Genomic DNA, 18,668 nt, shown 5'->3' on the forward strand with positions numbered 1-18,668 from the left:
AAATGAGTATCTTTTAATGGGGAGGTAAACACCAACGTGTTATCAGATGTAGTTTGACCTGGAGTACTGTCAAGCTTACCCATAATGGAACGTAAGGCCAGCAGTATTTCGGAATTGGCTGGGGGGTTACCCCATGCACCTAAACAGGATGACTCACCATGAACTTGTGTAGCCGTAGAGGAACCTGGTAATGGTGCGGCAGCGCCGGCTGAAGAGGCCCCTAGTTGGGCATCTGAAGTCCTGCCCCGAGAAGTTCTTTTCTTGGAACGCCTGGAGTGACGATGGCGATGTGTAGAACTGCCAGAAGAGGAAGCAGTCTGTGACGAGTTAGAGCCAGTAACTGACGACTCCGCCCATGAAGAATCAGAACTGCTGTGTCTGCGGCTGGTGGCACCTCTATGCCGTACAGCCTTGCGGGACTTTTTTCCGGCAGTCTGGTGGCAGCAGCGCCGACCAGAGCTCCGGGTATCAGAATTGCTGTGAAAAGAGTGGGATCTCCTCTTTGCACTCTCTGTAGGCACAGCAGTAGAGGGTTGAACAGAAATGTGAATCCCGGAATTGGCTGGAGGCGGATCAAAAAGGGGAAGTTCACCCTCTTCTGAGCTGGATGAAAAAACTGCAATATCCAACTCAGAATCCCGATAAACAGGACCAGATGAACGTCCTTTTAGTGGCACACGTCTAGTGGGGGGTTTATTTTGAGTGGGTGGAATGACATTAGGTGAAGGAGTACCCCTCGCATCGGTACGACTAGTAGAAGCAGCTGTACCACTGACCTGATGTTTGATATTGGAAACTGTGTGGCTCCCAGCTGATGCCGCTGTAGCGGCTTGAGCTGCGGTATCACTGGTAACAGTGGAAAGGGTAGGGGGTGCAGCTTTGATTGCAGAGGTAGAAAGGGGCCCTCTCCTAGTCCGGGGTGGACTGGGACTTAATCTAGTAGGTGGACGGGAACGGCGGGCTGGCCGAGTGTTAACCACTTTAAAACCCTGTCTCCCCGATCGTATAGGTGGCTGCTGCCTAGGGTTAATAAACTCCTGTAGCCAATCCACCCCCTCAGCTGCCACTTTGGCCTGCAATTGTTGTAAAAAATTATCAGCCATGATGGCGTTTATTGCCCACAAAAAGAAGTGAAAAGGGGCACAAACAGGGTGCGCAGAGTGAAGGAGGAAAAATTGTTTAATGAAGGGGAAACAGCTTGATGCTGCTGACCCCCTAATCTTACCCAGAACACGCTCGTTGCATAGGGGAGGGAGCAGGCACAAAGAGACTGCGCACTTGCGCGCAGCACTAATAAATGATAACGGCGCCGAGCGATGACGTCATCGCTGCGACGCGCGGGGGGGCGGGTACGCGCTCCCCTCTCCCTGACAGTCACGGCGCGCCTCGCTAGGCGCTGCGCCGCACCAGATCTCCATAAGACTATAAGATTGTAGACATCCATAATTTATATGTTTTTTAGTTGGCAATATCTTACAGGCGGAGATGTGACCCCTCTATATCATGAGGGTTATAATGAACCACAGGGATTTCTGAGACTATATTTCATGTTATCATTTATTGTGAAAGAAATTTTGTCTTAAAAAAAATCCAACACTGAAGCATGTTCACCCACATGGCATAAGGATTGTTGAAATCTTTGTACAGAGGTGTTATTGCAACATTGAATGAGAGTTTATCGTTAACAAAATTCTTATTGCAAATGAATTAACTAATGGTTTTGTGTATTTTACATTTTTAGATTTCAGAATTAGCAAATCCAGTTACTTGGCTTGATGCTGGTGCCCAGGTTTTCTATTCCTTTTCCCTGGCTTTTGGTGGGCTTATTTCATTTTCAAGTTATAATTCTGTTCAGTAAGTACAATAGCAGGTTATTTTATTTTACATGTATACATACATACATGCATTCATATATATGCAGAATATAGGTAGCACTTTTGGCACCTTACATTCAAGCCCTTGCATATCTTGTCTTATGTGTGCTTTATGTGGTTCATAATCGCTCACTGTATTATTATAAATACTAGTATTAAAAATAATAAAAGCAACGATAATTTATAACAACAGCAACAGTGATACAAAAACCACAGTATATTCAGCATATTGGATTCTGCTCTTTGCTTACACTACTCACAGTTTGGTTTCAACAACAGCCGTATAGAGCATTAAGTCTACATACTTGAGTCCAAATACTGCTAGATTACTAATCAACTCCCACTCCTTGGTGGAGCCAAAGTAATATCTGTTTTTAATCTATATCATGATGCATTTTACTAAACACTGCAAGGAGGTATTATTAAGTATTAAGTAGGTATTAGGTCCTTTACATGGTTAGACCACATACTTTCTCTCCAAATCCTATACTTATAATGGTTCAAAAAATATAACAGAAAATTATATAAATACTTTTGACTTGCTCTGATCCACAGTGTATAATGCCATAAAGCAAACATATTGCTATTTTATTGCAGAAGGGAAAAGCAACACACCACTCAAATCTACACCACAGTAGTACCCCTTTATGTTAATAAAAAGTTCCAAGAAACAGACTAAATAAAACAGTTCTCATGTCTTTGACGTTGCACCTTAATGTACATCTTGAATTTCTGTTGACAGTAACAATTGTGAAAAGGATGCAGTTATAATTTCTCTAATAAATGGCTTTACATCCATATACTCTGCCACTGTCATCTACTCCATTATTGGTTTCCGTGCCACAGCCAGATTTGATGATTGTTTTGACAGGTGAGTTATTTTTATTAACGTTTACTTGCCAAAACATAGATGGGACCTTTTGAACTCTTTGGCTAGAGATCCTAGCAGTGTATTCAGAAATACTGTAAGCCCCTGAAGTTAAAATTATTCTAATTGATTTATCAAAGGCTAAATTGAAGCTAGATGTTTTTTATGGCCTTTGTACTACCCTAGATGCCTGTAAAGTTATTTTTATGATATTGTATATCATCCAGTCCACAATTATTGGTGTATTATTGAATATACTAAGCCCTACAAAGCTGCATTGACAAGCTGGGAATCACTAATAAATTTGCATATATTGCCTATACAGTCCTAAACCCTAAATGGCGTTTTAGCTCTCTTGAGATGAGCTTCATTGTAAAGTCACATTAAAATGCCATACAAACCAGTCACACATCTGGGAAGAGCTAAAGATGGTGTGATTTGACATTTCCCATAAATATCTTAAAAAATTGTCAGCTACAACGCCAAAGTTGTGCAAAACTTGAATTGCTGCCAATGTGGATGCTTTGATGAGTGTAAAGTTTGATTAACTTAACAGTTGCAATATATATATATATATATATATAGAATATAAAGAAAGTTATTACATTATTGTATGTATTGACTATGATTTCTGGTCTATTTAATGCTAAATTGGAGATAAAGGCTACAATTTCTACAATAAACATGAAACTTTTTGGATGATTACGGTACATTATATAGTAGTAGTAATCACATATATGGATCTCTTTGTCATTATAGGTGTTGGGTGGATATGTGTATATATATAGATAGATATATAGATAGATAGATAGATAGATAGATAGATAGATAGATAGATAAATATATAATGAACACATCAAGGGGCCGATGCATCAAGGGTCGAATATCGAGGGTTAATTAACCCTCGATATTCGACTGGGGAATGAAAATCCTTCGACTTCGAATATCTAAATCGAAGGATTTTGCACAAAAACTTTGATCAAACGATCGAAGGAATAATCGTTTGATTCGAAGGATTTTAATCCAACGATCGAAGGATTATCCTTCAACCAAAAAAAGTTAGGCAAGCCTATGGGGACCTTCCCCACAGGCTAACATTGGGTTCGGTTGCTTTTAGGTGGCGAACTAGGGGGTCGAAGTTTTTTCTTAAAGAGACAGTACTTCGACTATCGAATGGTCGAATAGTCGAACGATTTTTAGTTCGAATCCTTCGATTCGAAGGTCGAAGTAGCCCATTCGATGGTCGAAGTAGCCCAAAAAACACTTCGAAATTCTAAGTTTTTTTTACTTCGAATCCTTCCTCGAAGTTAATGAATTGGCCCCCAACTGTTTTCTCAGTAAATATATTTCTAATGGGGCTATTGACATGAAATGTACACCAGGGGGTACATTTACTATGGGTCGAATATCGAGGGTTAATTAATCCTCGATATTCGACCATCGAAGTTAAATCCTTCGACTTCGAATATCGAAGTCGAAGGATTTACCGCAATTCGATCGAAGGAAAAATCGAACGATTTGAAGGATTTTATTCCATCGATTGAACGATTTTCCTTTGATCAGAAATTGCTAGGAAAGCCTATGGGGACCTTCCCCATAGGCTAACATTGGTGCTCGGTAGGTTTTAGGTGGCGAAGTAAGTTTTTTTTAAAGAGACAGTGATTCGACTATCGAATGGTCGAATAGTCAGGCGATTTTTAGTTTGAATCGTTCAATTCAAAGTTGTAGTCGAAGGTCGAAGTAGCCAATTCGATGGTCGAAATAGCCAAAAAATATCTTTGAAGTATTTTTTATTCTAATCCTTCACTTGAGTTTAGTAAATGTGCCCCCAGATGTCGGTAACAAACCAAGTAATCCACACATACAGAGAAATCAAAACAAATACAGTAAGTCCATAAATCATTATGTGTAATAAAGTGGAATGACACAGGGAATAAGTATTGAACGCATGAAGAAAAGGAGGTGCAAAAAGACATGGAAAGTCAAGAAATCGACTGAAATCTGTCAGCAATTAGTAAGCAATCCTGCCCCTTATCGATAAATATCAGCTGGTTTAGTTGTAATTGATGGCCTATAAAAAGGTTTCTCTTTACCAACATATCACACAGGAAGCATCTCATGATAGGTAAAAGCAAATAGCTCTCTCAAGACCTTCACAATCTTATTGTTGCAAAACATACTGTTGGCATTGGTTACAGACGTATTTCTAAGCTTCTGTATGTTCCAGTGAGCACTGTTGGGGCCATAATCTGGAAATTAACATCATTTCACCCTACACCGGGCACAACCAGGTGCTCCTCGCAAGATTTCTGACAGAAGTTTTCTAAGTAATCAGAAGAGTTCAAAATTATAAAGGAAAAAGTACCCCGTAGGTAATGCCTTAATCAATATCCAGCATAAATTAAATCTCTTAGATTTGATTAAATTGATTGAATAAATTAGTTAAAGTGAAAAATGTGCCCAGTCTTTTAGTTAATTGATCAACTACTTGATTTTAAAACAGTTCATAAGTAATATAAAGTGCCAATTAGTGCATAATATCCATTGAGTGTTTTAACCAATTGTCACTCTCAAATGAAATAACAATTCATGATTGAGCTCAACCAGAAAAAGCTAAAAAGTTAAAAATGACAAAGTTCATCAAAGGAGTGCAATTGATTGAAAATAGTGCTTTAAATTAAGTGAATTACTATGAGGGACACAACAGAGAATTATACTAAATTAATAAGGTGCTAGTATTTATATACTGGTTGCTAGAAATTACATTAATTAAAAAGATCCAATTAGATTAAAAAAATGACCACAATTGGGTGAGAACAAAACCAATGCTACGGTCAGCAGAAAAGAGGATATAATGAAATATAAGAGGGTGGAGTTGTCCCAAAGCTAACTGCCTGTTGTTTTCTAAGTCTGGGACACCACAAAGAGGAAGGCAGGACAGGGTAACCAAGACTGTGGCCTTGGTGTATTAACTTGCCCTGATCTTAAAGAGACTAAGTTGACCCTAATAAGCCACAAATCACCGGCCCCTTAGAATGGAAGGATGATAAAGAAGATAAAAAGACAATAGCAATAAAGATTAAGTCCAATCCCAGTAAAACCACCAGGATAAGTGTTAAAAGACAAGAGTTTAGCGACTCGCCAACGCGCGTTTCGCTTAATAGCTTTCTCAAGGCGAAATGCTAATCAGAAGAGTTGTCCAAGAGCCAAGGATCACTCACAGAAAGCTTCAGAAAGACTCTGAATTAGCAGGTACAGTTGTTTCAAAGAAAACAATATGTAATGCCCTCAATCTACATAGTCTCTATGCAAGATAAGCGTGAAAGACTCCACTACTGAAGATAAAGCATGTTGAAGCTTGTTTAAAGGTTGCTGCACGACATTTGGACAAGCCAATGAAATTCTCAGAGAATATAGTCTGGTCAGATTAGACCAAAATTCTCTTTGTATATGATTGCACACACCATGTTTGGAGGAGAAATGGCACTGCACATCACCCCAAAAACCCCAATACCAACAGTGAAGTTTGAGGTGGGAACATCATGGTGTGAGGCTGTTTTTCAGCATATAGTACTGGCAGACTTCATATAATTGAAGGAAGGATTGGTGGAGAAATGTACCGGGCCATTCTTGATAAGAATCTGCTGCCATCTACCAGAATGCTGAAGACGAAATGAGGGTGAACATTTTAGCAAGACAATGATCCCAAACACACAGCCACGGACACTCTCAATTGGTTTCAGAGAGAGAAAATAAAGCTGCTACAATAGCCCAGTCAATCACCCGACTTGAATTAAATTGAAAGTCTATGGAAAGAACTGAAGTTCATAGAAGAGGCCCCGGAACCTTCACAATTTGAAGACAGTTTGTTTGGAAGAATGGGCCAAAATCACACCTGAGCAATGGATGTGATTAGTTTCTCCATACAGAAGGTTTCTTGAAGCTGTCATTACCAACAAAGACTTTTCAACGAAGTATAAAATAGATTTTAGTAATGAGGCACATTTTCACAGATATGAAATAATACTGCACCCTATTCTAATATAATTTGAGGAGACTTATTGTACATGTTTATTTTTTACAGCAATGTCCTTTCTTTGACAAATGCCTTTGATTTGCCGGAAGGAAATATTACACAGGATAACTATGACAACATGTTGAATCAGCTAAATCATTCAAATCCAGATTTGATTTCATCTCTCAAGCTTCAAACCTGCGACCTTAACCAAATTTTGTCAGATGTAAGTACTATATTTAAGGTTGTAAAATCTATTATGTGAGGTTAAAATAATCTATAAATAGCAACACCTTAACCAAATTAGGTCAGATGTAAATACTATATTTAAGGTTGTAAAATCTTTTATGTGAGGTTAAAATAAGATAGAAAATTGTAAAATGCATTAGGAAAAAATGCATTTCATAATGGGATGGATTTTAAACAAACAATTTGTCAGCACAAAATAGGTGAGGGGAAGATGAGTGTGCCAAGATGCCACCCGTGTAATATAGTAATTCTGCTTAAGTACACAGCAAGTCAATAAGATACTGTATATCAAGCAGAGGAGTATAATAAAACCCCAGAGTGTTCAATTGGCAGAGGCCTTGCTTTCTTGGGACCTAGACCTAGACTTTATCCTCATAACTTCTAAAGTTCTATGTGGATTATTGTTTTCTGAGGGCAATAATAAAATAGTATTAATCTATTAAGTAATCTTGGCGAACAAGTTGATTTATAGCAAATTATAAAATTCGCAATCGCTATCCTACTGTGGTGTGAGGGGCAAAGTGTTCAATTTGTGGGGTGAGACCACAAGGGGGCAGGGGCGCTCCACCAATGAGGCGAGTTGAGACACTCGCCTCAGGCGGCAGCGCCCCTCTGGTTGCCAGGGGCGGCAAAAATGCCGCTCCTGGTAACTAAGAGCCGAATTTCCGGTTTTCAAACCGGAAATTCGGCTCTTCTAGTGCAGAGAGCGCTATTGCGCTCTCTGCACTAAGCGTCGTGGACCGCCCCTGCCCTCTCCGGCGCTATAAAGGTTAGTGCCGTGGGGAGGGGTGGGGGCGGCGAAAGAAGGCCGCCTCAGGCGGCATTATAGCCAGAATCGCCCCTGCAAGGGGGTGAGACCTTTGATCCATTAAATGAATGATTGCAAGCCACAGCGGCTACTATGTGAAGGCAACACATAGAATAACAAAGAAACATAGAAACTATGAGGCTTTACAGTCAGATACTTGCCTGCAAGGGGCATGAATTCTATGATTTGTAGCAGGTAAGTGGTTAAATAAAGGGATATATCATTTACATGGGAAGAGATGGTAGTTTTGCCTCCTTATAGATCACTAGTAAAGCCCAATGTAGAATTTGCAATGACATTTTTTTTATATACACACCCCCTTTTGTAACTATGGAATGTTTTGTCAGTTCCTGCAAAAAGCATTTAATTGCTTATAAAAATTGTGCTTTATTACATACTTTTGTAAGGCATGTGGGGTCAACCGTATCGGATAGATTTAAAGAAAAAAAAAGGCTGTATTATAGCTTGCAACAAATGTCTTACTAATAAAAACTGTCCCCCCTGATTTAGTGCTAGGTGGCTTCAATTCTTCTGAAAAAATAAAAAGTACTGTGAAATATTTGAAACAAGCAAGCTTAATTAATTATTTTTCTCTGCAGGGTGTGGAAGGAACTGGTTTAGCCTTCATTGTTTTCACAGAAGCTATTACGAAAATGCCAATTTCACCACTCTGGTCTGTACTTTTCTTCATCATGCTCTTTTGCCTAGGACTCTCTTCAATGTTTGGTAATATGGAAGGAGTGCTAGTACCACTACTTGATCTGAAAATAATCCCCAAATCTGTTCCCAAAGAAGCTGTAACAGGTACATTTGCGTTTTGTTTTCAAAACTAAAGATGTCTAATGATGTAATAGCCATTATAAAGGATGTTTTATTTATTTTTATTCCCTATGGGGCAAATTCACTAAAGGGCGAATTTTCACCAGCGAACAATCCACCACACTTCACCAGGCATAAATTCATTACTATCACTATGCTAATTCACTAAAATGCATCTCTATAGCCAAACTCTTGCAAAGTTTCGCTAGAGTTAAGCGCGACCATTTCATATATTAATCTTTCACTAGCATTCATTGCTGCCTAGCGAAATTTCATTAGTACTAGGTCAATTTGAATAGAGAGGGTAAATATAGGTTGTATAGACACCTTTATTAGAGATGTTGGCCACTTATTATTACAAATGTCCAAGGAAGCGTAATAAAGTCTAAAGAGATCCTTTAATGCCCTAGAGCCCATACTAAAACAAATGTGGCATGCTCCTCAAATCAAAAATCTTTAATAATTCGGACTTTTGAAGGCAATCCCACTTTGAAAAATGAAAAACACCAGCGTTATTGAGAACTTTTATGACTTTTCGGCATTCAGGACATGATGTCACTAACATAAGGTTGAGGAGGATGTAGCTTCATCATATCAGTTCACCTGGTCTAATGTGGCGTTGGAAACATTCTGAAACAAGGTAACATTCTGTAAGATTCGCACTTTAGTGAATTTGTAGAGTAACTATTGTTCTCTTGAGCGAAAATGCGCCCAGCAATAGGGCGCGAAACTGCGCTAGTGATGGTGTTTTTCGCTAATGAATTGTAGTCTATGCCTGTTAGTAAATTGGTGATGTCCCTGCGGATGAGATTTCTGGCGAATTTTTGGTAGCAACGGCCTCTTCGCCTTTAGTAAATCTGCCCCTATGTCTTGTATGTATTTTAAGCCAGCTGACTAAAAACTACATTTTGCTAATCAGTTTGGTTACCATGTAAATGCAAAGGTTTAATTCAATATAAAGGTATTATTAAGTATATATTACATAATACTAATAGTACTTAGAAGCTATTTTACCTTGTCTGCTAGTGTGCACCTGCCCCCTCTAATCTTCCTGTTGCTTAAAGCTAGGGGGTCCATTTACTTAGCTCGAGTGAAGCAATAGAATAAAAAAAAACTTCGAATTTCGAATGATTTTTTTGGCTGCTTCGACCACAACTTCTAATCGAACGATTCGAACTAAAAATCATTCGGATATTCGACCATTCGATAATCGAAGTACTGTCTCTTTAAAAAAAAATTCGACCCCCTACTTCGCCACCTAAAACCTACTGAGGTGCAATGTTATCCTATGGGGAAGGTCCGCATAGGCTTTCTAACAATTTTTTAGTCAAAGAAAAATCGTTTGATCAATGGATTAAAATCCTTCTAATCGAACGATTCGAAGGATTTAAGCGTTCGATCAAACGATTTTTTGTTCGATCAAACTATTTGCAGTAAATCCTTCGACTTCGATATTCCAAGGATTTACATTCGGCAGTCGAATATCGAGGGTTAATTAACCCTCGATATTCGAACCTATGTAAATCTGCCCCTAAATGTTACTGCCATACACATAAAGGTTTTCTTGTTTGCAGGTCAAAAGTAGTTATCGGGGGTCCATACAGAGCAGTCAGCAAAAATCTGTATCCATTCCCCACTGTAGCCCTCCAATCCGAAAGCATTTTTTAATTTATGCCTGAATGACGTAACATCATGTATTGATCTTACTCCATATTTGATGGGCGTAAATTCAGTAAAGTGTTTGAGAACCTTTGATATCATAGCCTTCTATACTTACAAGGTGAATTGTTCAAAAATAGTAAATATATACCCATATCTAAAACCAACAAAAATCAGCAAAACCCAGGGTTGTAGGATCTGATCAGACTTCAATCTAAATTCAGTTAATTTTGTGTACAAAAAATTCATACTTAAATCTAGGTTCTGTACAATCAAAGCTCTTTGTGTCAGATAATGAATAATAGTACCATGCTATGATTACTGTTTACTTCAGTAATTCCAAAATAAAAGAATTACATTAGTAAGTACCAAATTAAGGAAAAACTGACATAGCATCCCAAGTTCTGGATGGAGTCTCATGATGGACTTGACTGCTCATCCCAGGTGTTTATATTTTTAGCTTCAAACAAATGAAGTACTTCAAACAAATGAAGTAGTTACTTACAGTCACATATACAATACATTTACTTACAGTCACATATACAATACAGTATATAGTTTAACATGCACATAAATCTTCTTTTAACAAGTTTATTTCTAAAACTTATGGACCCCAAATTACCAGCTACAGGAAGAATAACGGAAGCAAAAATGTTACTGGTTACCATTGATTACTTGCACTGTAACAGTATATATATATATATATTCTATGAACACATGCATTTTATACTAGGTTTATGTTTTGTATTTTTTTTTATTCCACAGGTTTGATTTGTGCAGTATCCTTTTTAATTGCACTTATATTTGTGCTGGAATCTGGAAACTACTGGCTTGCATTATTTGATGGTTTTGCTGGCTCTATTCCACTACTTATTATTGCGTTTTGTGAAATGTTTTCAGTGGTCTACATATATGGTGTTGACAGGTAAGTGTATGAAACAAATTATACAGTACAATGCAAATGTAGGAGATTCTAAACAAAATTATAGTAAATGATACCCTGATACAATTCTGCAGATCTTTCTAAAGCATATGGCACATAGGGTTCTTAAATCATTACTACATTCGGTATGGTCAGAACCTTACTCCAGAAGGCATTCCAGCAGTGGCAGTAAAAAGTCATCAGGACAAGTTACAGGAATGACACATGCACTCTCATGATGTCCATGTGACTTTTGGACCCGAATATTCTATTTTTAACCATAATTATTGGAAAAGGGTTGTTTTATCTGCACTAGCAAACATCAACTGTCTTTGGATTCAACCCCACCCGACAGCTAGTGAATTTCAAGGCTTTTTTGATTACTGCTGCTTGTAGGTTTTCTATTCTTCATCTCAGCCTTGTCTTGGCCTGCATTTTTTGAGGCGTTTGGGTCATCATTGAGACAATATTTTAAATTAGCAAACCCTACTTACAAATCAAATTTGCTTTGATCAGTCAAAAGTGAGGTTAGAATGGGAAACAAATATATAATTGGGTAGCTCGTGTTACTACCTGACCTCAAGATAGTGTTAAACCATAGCAGACATGCAACCTTAAAATGACTGGAAACATTCCATCCATCTATAAGGATTATTTCCTCCAAAGACCTAGGCCTTGCTGTCCCAAAGTTACAGTATCTAAGCTATACACACAATTCTAAAATCAACTTAAACATCTTAATTCAGACTTTGAATGAAAATACATATTTCTTCTGTTTTCTCCTTAGATTTAACAGAGACATTCAATTTATGATTGGTCATAAGCCAAATATATTCTGGCAAGCTACATGGAGAGTTATCAGCCCTCTTATTATGTTGGTTATATTCCTATTCTACTTTGTGGTAAAAGTTTCTCAGAAGCTAGAGTACATTACGTGGGATCCAGATTATGTAAGTAATGCAATGAACATAATATTTTTAAGTTTTCTGCCAGTGAACAATCTGGTAAACATTTTTATTCTAGATAAAACCCCTACATTAGAAGGAAGGAGGCAACCCACTCCAAAATACTGCAAAATCCCAGCTTTGGAGTTGATTTTACTAGATTTCAGAGCAGGTTGTGGGTTTTATCGAGAGCAGTGTTTTAAATGTTTATAAATAAAGTCCTAAATATAAAGAGAGGAGAAAATCTTCTTTTTCTTACAGGACATTTAACTGAACTCAATTTGTCTATTCTCATTTTTTTATAGGACCAGTTTCCAAAATCAAAGCCGGAGTCTTATCCCAGCTGGATATACGCAATCATTGTAATTCTCGCTGGAGTCCCAAGTTTAGTAATCCCAGGCTATGCCATTTATAAACTTATTAGAAACTGCTGTACAAAAGATGATGACCAAAGAGAAATTATAAATGCTGTATCTGTGGCATCCCTTAATGGAGACACTAAAAACCAGGTGTAATGTAGGGTTGGATTATAATGTATGAAAGTGCAATAAATGTCACAGAGGCTGATTTATCAAATTTCGAAGTCAAGGAAAAAAAAAAAGTGAAGAAAAAACCACAACAAAGCATGGGCAATATTTTTCAAATATTGCATCTTTTCCCCTTGGGCAGTACCTTATTTAAGAAAAAAGAAAGCAACTGAATATTTGTGGCCACGTTTTTTTGCACAACAGAAACATGCACACAAGTGAGAAACACCCTGTCCATTCATTTTCAGTGAGGCTGAAAATCTTGAAAATAAATGAATAAAGTTATTAGAGACAATTCCCACTGACTTTGACAGAAACGTAGCTACAGTATAGTAAAAAAAATGCTAGTTCTCATAGATGTTGAAGTGTTATATACTCACAAGCAGAAAAATTGGGATTGGGTGACAAGCTCCAAACTTGTAGCCCAAGGCAGAGGATTAAACCAATAACAAACCAATGAACAGGCACTTCACAAACCCGAACATATACGCCAAATAATTATAAATAATTAAAAAAAAACGAGAGTCAACATGTCCTTAAAAACAGGCTACTATATATGACTAAGTGGCTTGTAGCATGAAATGGACAATTAAGAACATGTTAACTAAACAGAGACATTTGTTTTTTAATTATTTTGGCTGTATGTTGGGATTTTTGGAGTGTATTTTATAAAACAATGCCAGCTTTTGCTTGCGGAGTCTTTTCTGGTGAGGTTTCTTAATTTAATAAATCCCGATTATTCAGGGTTTAAAAAAGTACTTGTGCGTATATTCACGTTTGTATTTTCTCTCTGCATTTCTTGAAACAAGATAAAACAAAAAATTTTTTGATAAATCTGCCCCATAGTTTTGTTTTCGTTTTTATGAATTTATTTTCCCTCAGTTAACCCTTTATTCTGTATTTAGCCAGTGCCATAAAAATGAATGTTAATATAATGTATACTAATAAAGAGAACACTGTATTCTGTATCCAATTACATGAAAACTAAATACTTTTAAATAATAACATTTAAGTGCTGGTGCAAACCATTTACTTCTGTGGGAGAGTTATTTTTTAGGTTGGAAAAGTCTATAAAAACTGTTCAGTAAAATGTAGGAAAACCGATTTAAAACTACTCAAGAATTTAACAGGGGTTGATCGTATTTACTGATGTCATTGTTTTAACTTAAATATGAAGAAGAAATGTGAGGTCATTGTTTCTTCGGGGTTTTTACAAATTAATATATGGAATTTTTTTCAATTCCGTGGGTGCCAAGTGCTGAAGCATTAGGGAATGTAAAATTGTACCCCTTAGGGTCAATGCGGTGGGCACATGCAACTGCAGCATTAGTACATTAAACGTGCAGTGCACATTGCCCTAAGGAACCCAGAGAGTAGCACCTGCCATGATATGCAAAGGGGATTATTCCATGAGATTCACATGTGCTGCCCACATACCGCACACCACTGGAATGAGCATTGCTACTGAAAACATAGAACATATATATAACATAAGTCTATATAAAAAGCATAGAAGCACAGAATTGCATTCTCCGTTATTTTTTACATGATTGACATATAAAAATCCGCCTATCTGTAAAGCTAAGAAAGTTATCCAAAGTCACTGTCTTGTTTTAATTGGGTCACTCTTGTGCTGTTAGTTAAAATGTTTCTGGGAAAGACAAGAGCAAAACAGAGACTTTCAGTCAATGTTCATAAGAATGAGGCGCAAATCAAATACTGCTACCCACACCACACAGAGCATCAAATATACAATGAAATATGCTGTAGAGCTGCTGGGACTGGGACTGGACCCCTTGTTAAATAGAAGGAAGAATAAATGTCGCAAAGTAAAAAAATACTGCAATAGAAGGAATTATTTACATCCGCAGGCACTTCCCCCACTTGTAGCAAAATGCGTTCCTTATACTTCTGTATGGTTGTGCTCAGCGCTGCTTGGTCCTTCCTGCCTTCCATCAATAAGTGCAGCAGCAGCAGAGGAACTCTGGAACTTCCACCACCTCCTGACGAAGCAGTAGTTCCAGAGTTCCCTTCAACCAGTGTCAATAGGTGCCGCACTCCTGCACCTAAAGAATCGGGCACAAATTTCATCTCCTATAATTGTAGTTATATAATTATAGTTAAGAGGCTGATGTCATAAGGTGTCTGATGCCTCAAGATAAGAAAATAAGCATATGCGAGTGCATATACCCGGCAGATGAAAGTATAGCATTTATATCTGATAACGCAATCAGCCAGTCAGTCACAGAGGCATGCCTCCGATTACTGAGAAACACTTTTCTGCTTGTTTTATTATATAAATTTATACAAACATAAATAATAGCTGTATTGCACGGTATTAACCAATAGAGCACATGATACAGTCAAGCTGCAATATGAGGAACATAAAACGATATTATCAGTGTGCAAATACAGTATGTGGCACTGCTATTTAAAGGGCACCTGTCAACATAAAAATGCTTCCCCCACTGGAATTGTGGGCTAATCGCGTCTGCACTCCAGTTGGCGAAAACAATAGTATTTTTTTAAAAGAATGCCCCCAACCTGCTCTAGGCTGCCTGCACTCGGACGAAGCTCCTGGTGCAGAAGGCCATGATTAGGGGCATGTCTGCACATATCATTGCTCAGAGTGCTTGTTATGTGCATGCATGCGACATCCCACACATGCACATTACTATTAAAAGCTGTGGCACTATTCTCAGGATAAGGAAAACATTTTTCAGGTGACAGGTGTCCTTCAGCAGTTACAGTTTTAAGACAAAAACTAATCCATTATACATGAAAAGTCTTTGTGAAGAGAGGAATCTGTGACAGATTTTAGAAGTTCAATAGTATCCTGTGATAGTCTTCTGGATAACTGCATTTTACCTACAATAGAATAATAAAATAATGAATAATATAATACAAATGAATAGGCAAAGCACTTGAATTAATGAATTATTAAATATTAACCATCACAATGCAAAGTTAAAGCAAAATTATATTTAAATTTTTTTTCCTTCCAAAGCCAGTAGGACTGGCACATTGTTTGCAGACACGCTCAGCCGGGGGAGGCTTCTAATTATTCTCCCCCCCCCCCGCAGGCTCAGTTTTTTGCCCGCCTATCACTTTTTTTTTTAAGCTGTAGCTTAAACTGTATTGATCACAATTGATTACAAAAGATTACAATCTTTTATTGATTGTACTATTTACAAATAACTATTTGACCATAATCCAAGCCTCTTAGAAAATAAGACATAAATATGATGTTCAGCTTTCTAAAATATTATTAGAGAGTGATATTCTGATACAATTTGCAATTTGTTTTCATTTTTTATTATTGAAGGTTTTTGAGTTATTTAGCTTTTTATTCAGCAGTTCTTCAATTTGCATCTTGCAATCTGGTAACTAGGGTCCAAATTACCCTAGCAACCATGCATTGATTTGAATAAGAGACTGGAATATGCATATGAGAGGCCTGAATAGAAGGATCAGAAATAAAAAGTAACAATACATTTGTAGCCTTACAGAGCATTTGTTTTTTAGAAGGGAGTCAGCGACACCCATTTGAAAGCTGCAAAGAGTCAGAAGAAAAAGGCAAATAACTATAACACTATAAAAAATAAATAATGAAAACCAATTGAAAAGTTGCTTAGAATTGGCCGTTCTATAACATAATAAACGTTACCTTAAAAGTGAACCACCCCTTTAAAGATATTCCTCGCCATTTCCCTTTTAGAATTGTTGGATCAGCTCTGCTGCATCTTGCCTATCACTTCTTGTCAGTTTCCCATGACCTATTAACCCTGTTTTTTTATTTTCACCCTACTTTTCTTTAAAAGTCTGCTACAGATTTAGTTGTCCATAGTAAACCATTTCAAAGCATTTACTAAAATCACATTGGTTGCTATGGGTTACTACACCCGGGCAAACATTACAACTATTAATGTGTGTGTGGAAAGTAATCTGTCTAGTTGAACTTATTTTATCTTATTTACTGTACCTTCTGAGTGCTATCTTTACATACAGAAACAATTACTAGTTTTTTCATGCAAAGGTGGGAAAAAAGGGCCAAGGATGGTGAAATAGGGAGTAAAAGGTATTTAATGGTACAAAACAGAAAACCATTAATATTAGAAATAGAGAAGGAACACAGTAACATTTACTCACAGTTCTGCAGTGGCCCAATAAGACATTTGTATAATACTTTGTGATTGTGAAGCTTAGTAAGAAAAGCTTGGTAACTGAGCCACTGTACTGCTTCAAAGTTGAATTGACAGCTCACATCTTTGTAACCACGCGTAAGATCTGTAAATTGTGAAATACAAGGGTTACTGGTATATTTAAAAAATGCCAATAAGTATTTAAATAAGTATTTAAACTGATGGGTCTTCTGTTACTTATGCAGAAGGATATAAATTGCATAGGCGCTCACCCCAGCTACGCGGAAGTGCAAGTGCAAGTGTGTTTGGCTGCAAGAATAGGTATGGGATCCACTATCCAGAAAACTCCACATTTTAGGAAGGCCATCTTCCACAGAGTCCATTTTAATCAGTACCTTGTACTCGTTCCCAAGCAAGATATAATTAATCCTTTTTTGGAGACAAAACAATCCAATTGGGTTTAATTGATGTTTACAATTTTTTTAGTAGGCTGAAGGTTAGGAACCCAAATTACAAAAAGTAAAAGCAAAAAAAAAAACCTAATCTTGAAAACCCCAGCATCCAAGCATTCTGCATAATAGATCCCATACATGCACCTTTAATAAATAAAATATATATACACGTGTCCATTTTGGTTTGGGGCACTTGTGGTTGTAATGAGTCTTTATAAGTATAATTTATTACACTGTTCATACAAACACATTTATCTAACCAAAATGTTAGCCAATGCCTATATGGTAAGATGGTGGTGTGACTGTAATTTTTTACATTCCAGTGATACCCTTTAGCCTTCCACCAGGCTTTGTAACAAACAATCTATGCTTTATTGCAGATAATGGGCTTCAGGGTCAATTTATTGTGTTTTCTTTTACATTGTAAAGAGATGCACTACGATGTTACCCCAATATGTAATAAAATGGAATTACATTGCCAAGGAGCAGTAACCCATAGCAACAACTAACATGTCTGTTTTTATAAAGTTGACCAGTGAATGATACCTTCTAATTGTTTGCTATGGGTTAATGCATCTGGCTAAATTTACCCCCCCCCCCATATGTAATAAAAGCCACTACGTTTTTAAACAGTAAATACTTCCTGATGGTTAGACCAGTAACAAAATTTGACCTTTTATTACAATTCACTATTTTAATATATAAACCTGTTAAATTTGCATTGGAAGCACTCAATGTCTCAAATTTGGGAGAATAGTTTATTATAGCGCATAAGATTCTTCATTTAGTGACCACATGTGATGATCTTTTATTTTACAGTGGTTGCCTTTGTTACAAGATTGTATCATTAGCTTTTGTAGTTAACCATACTTGCATTTTCTGAAATTGTCTTTAACTGTTAAGAAACAGATATTCATAATTATTTAGCGGAACTAAACATTTTTTCGGGTTGGGAGCCGAGTACATAACACATAAATGTGATTTGGCCAGTTTTTTTATATTTATACATACCTTTGTTTTTAGCTTTAAAAGTGGTGTAAAAGCAAGGTGCCATATCAGAAATCACAGTAAGGAAAAAAGGTGGATTATTCATTACCCGCTGGCCAAATGGAAGCTGAACAACACAAGCATGAAACCTAAAAAAAAACCAAAAATAGTCAGTTTTTTTAAAAGGATACACCAAACACAAGATTATGCAAAATTTCAAAATTTTTCAGCATTCAAACTAGTTTGAATTCTAAATCACAACTTTCAGAAAAATAGCAAAATTTGCCCAGGTGCAGTAACCCATAGCAACAAAAAACGTTTGCTTTTAAACAGTTGACCACTAAACTGTTTGCTATCAATGGCAAGGATCTTTTAGAACACATTTGTAACAAACACCAATGG

General features: G+C 37.1%; 2 protein-coding genes across 3 annotated transcripts in view; one reads left to right on the forward strand and one right to left on the reverse strand.

The window, feature by feature from the left end:
- The window catches only part of slc6a19.L (solute carrier family 6 (neutral amino acid transporter), member 19 L homeolog), a 33,825-nt gene extending 20,108 nt beyond the window's left edge, over positions 1-13,717 (forward strand). Inside the window, 7 exon segments of the mRNA NM_001094211.1 lie at positions 1,742-1,854; positions 2,617-2,745; positions 6,827-6,983; positions 8,414-8,618; positions 11,058-11,217; positions 12,002-12,164; positions 12,464-13,717. Coding sequence (NP_001087680.1) covers positions 1,742-1,854; positions 2,617-2,745; positions 6,827-6,983; positions 8,414-8,618; positions 11,058-11,217; positions 12,002-12,164; positions 12,464-12,673 — 1,137 coding nt within the window. The 3' untranslated portion in view covers positions 12,674-13,717.
- A 1,230-nt stretch (positions 13,718-14,947) lies between these two features.
- The window catches only part of tert.L (telomerase reverse transcriptase L homeolog), a 35,632-nt gene continuing 31,911 nt past the window's right edge, over positions 14,948-18,668 (reverse strand). For both annotated transcript variants that reach the window (XM_041565229.1, NM_001085633.1), the window contains 3 exon segments: positions 18,291-18,415; positions 16,835-16,972; positions 14,948-15,553 (listed from right to left, as the gene is read on the reverse strand). In XM_041565229.1, coding sequence (XP_041421163.1) covers positions 15,450-15,553; positions 16,835-16,972; positions 18,291-18,415 — 367 coding nt within the window. In that variant the 3' untranslated portion in view covers positions 14,948-15,449.

The sequence above is a fragment of the Xenopus laevis genome, chromosome 6L, assembly GCF_017654675.1.
Source record: "Xenopus laevis strain J_2021 chromosome 6L, Xenopus_laevis_v10.1, whole genome shotgun sequence".
In the NCBI taxonomy this organism is placed as follows: Eukaryota; Metazoa; Chordata; class Amphibia; order Anura; family Pipidae; genus Xenopus; species Xenopus laevis.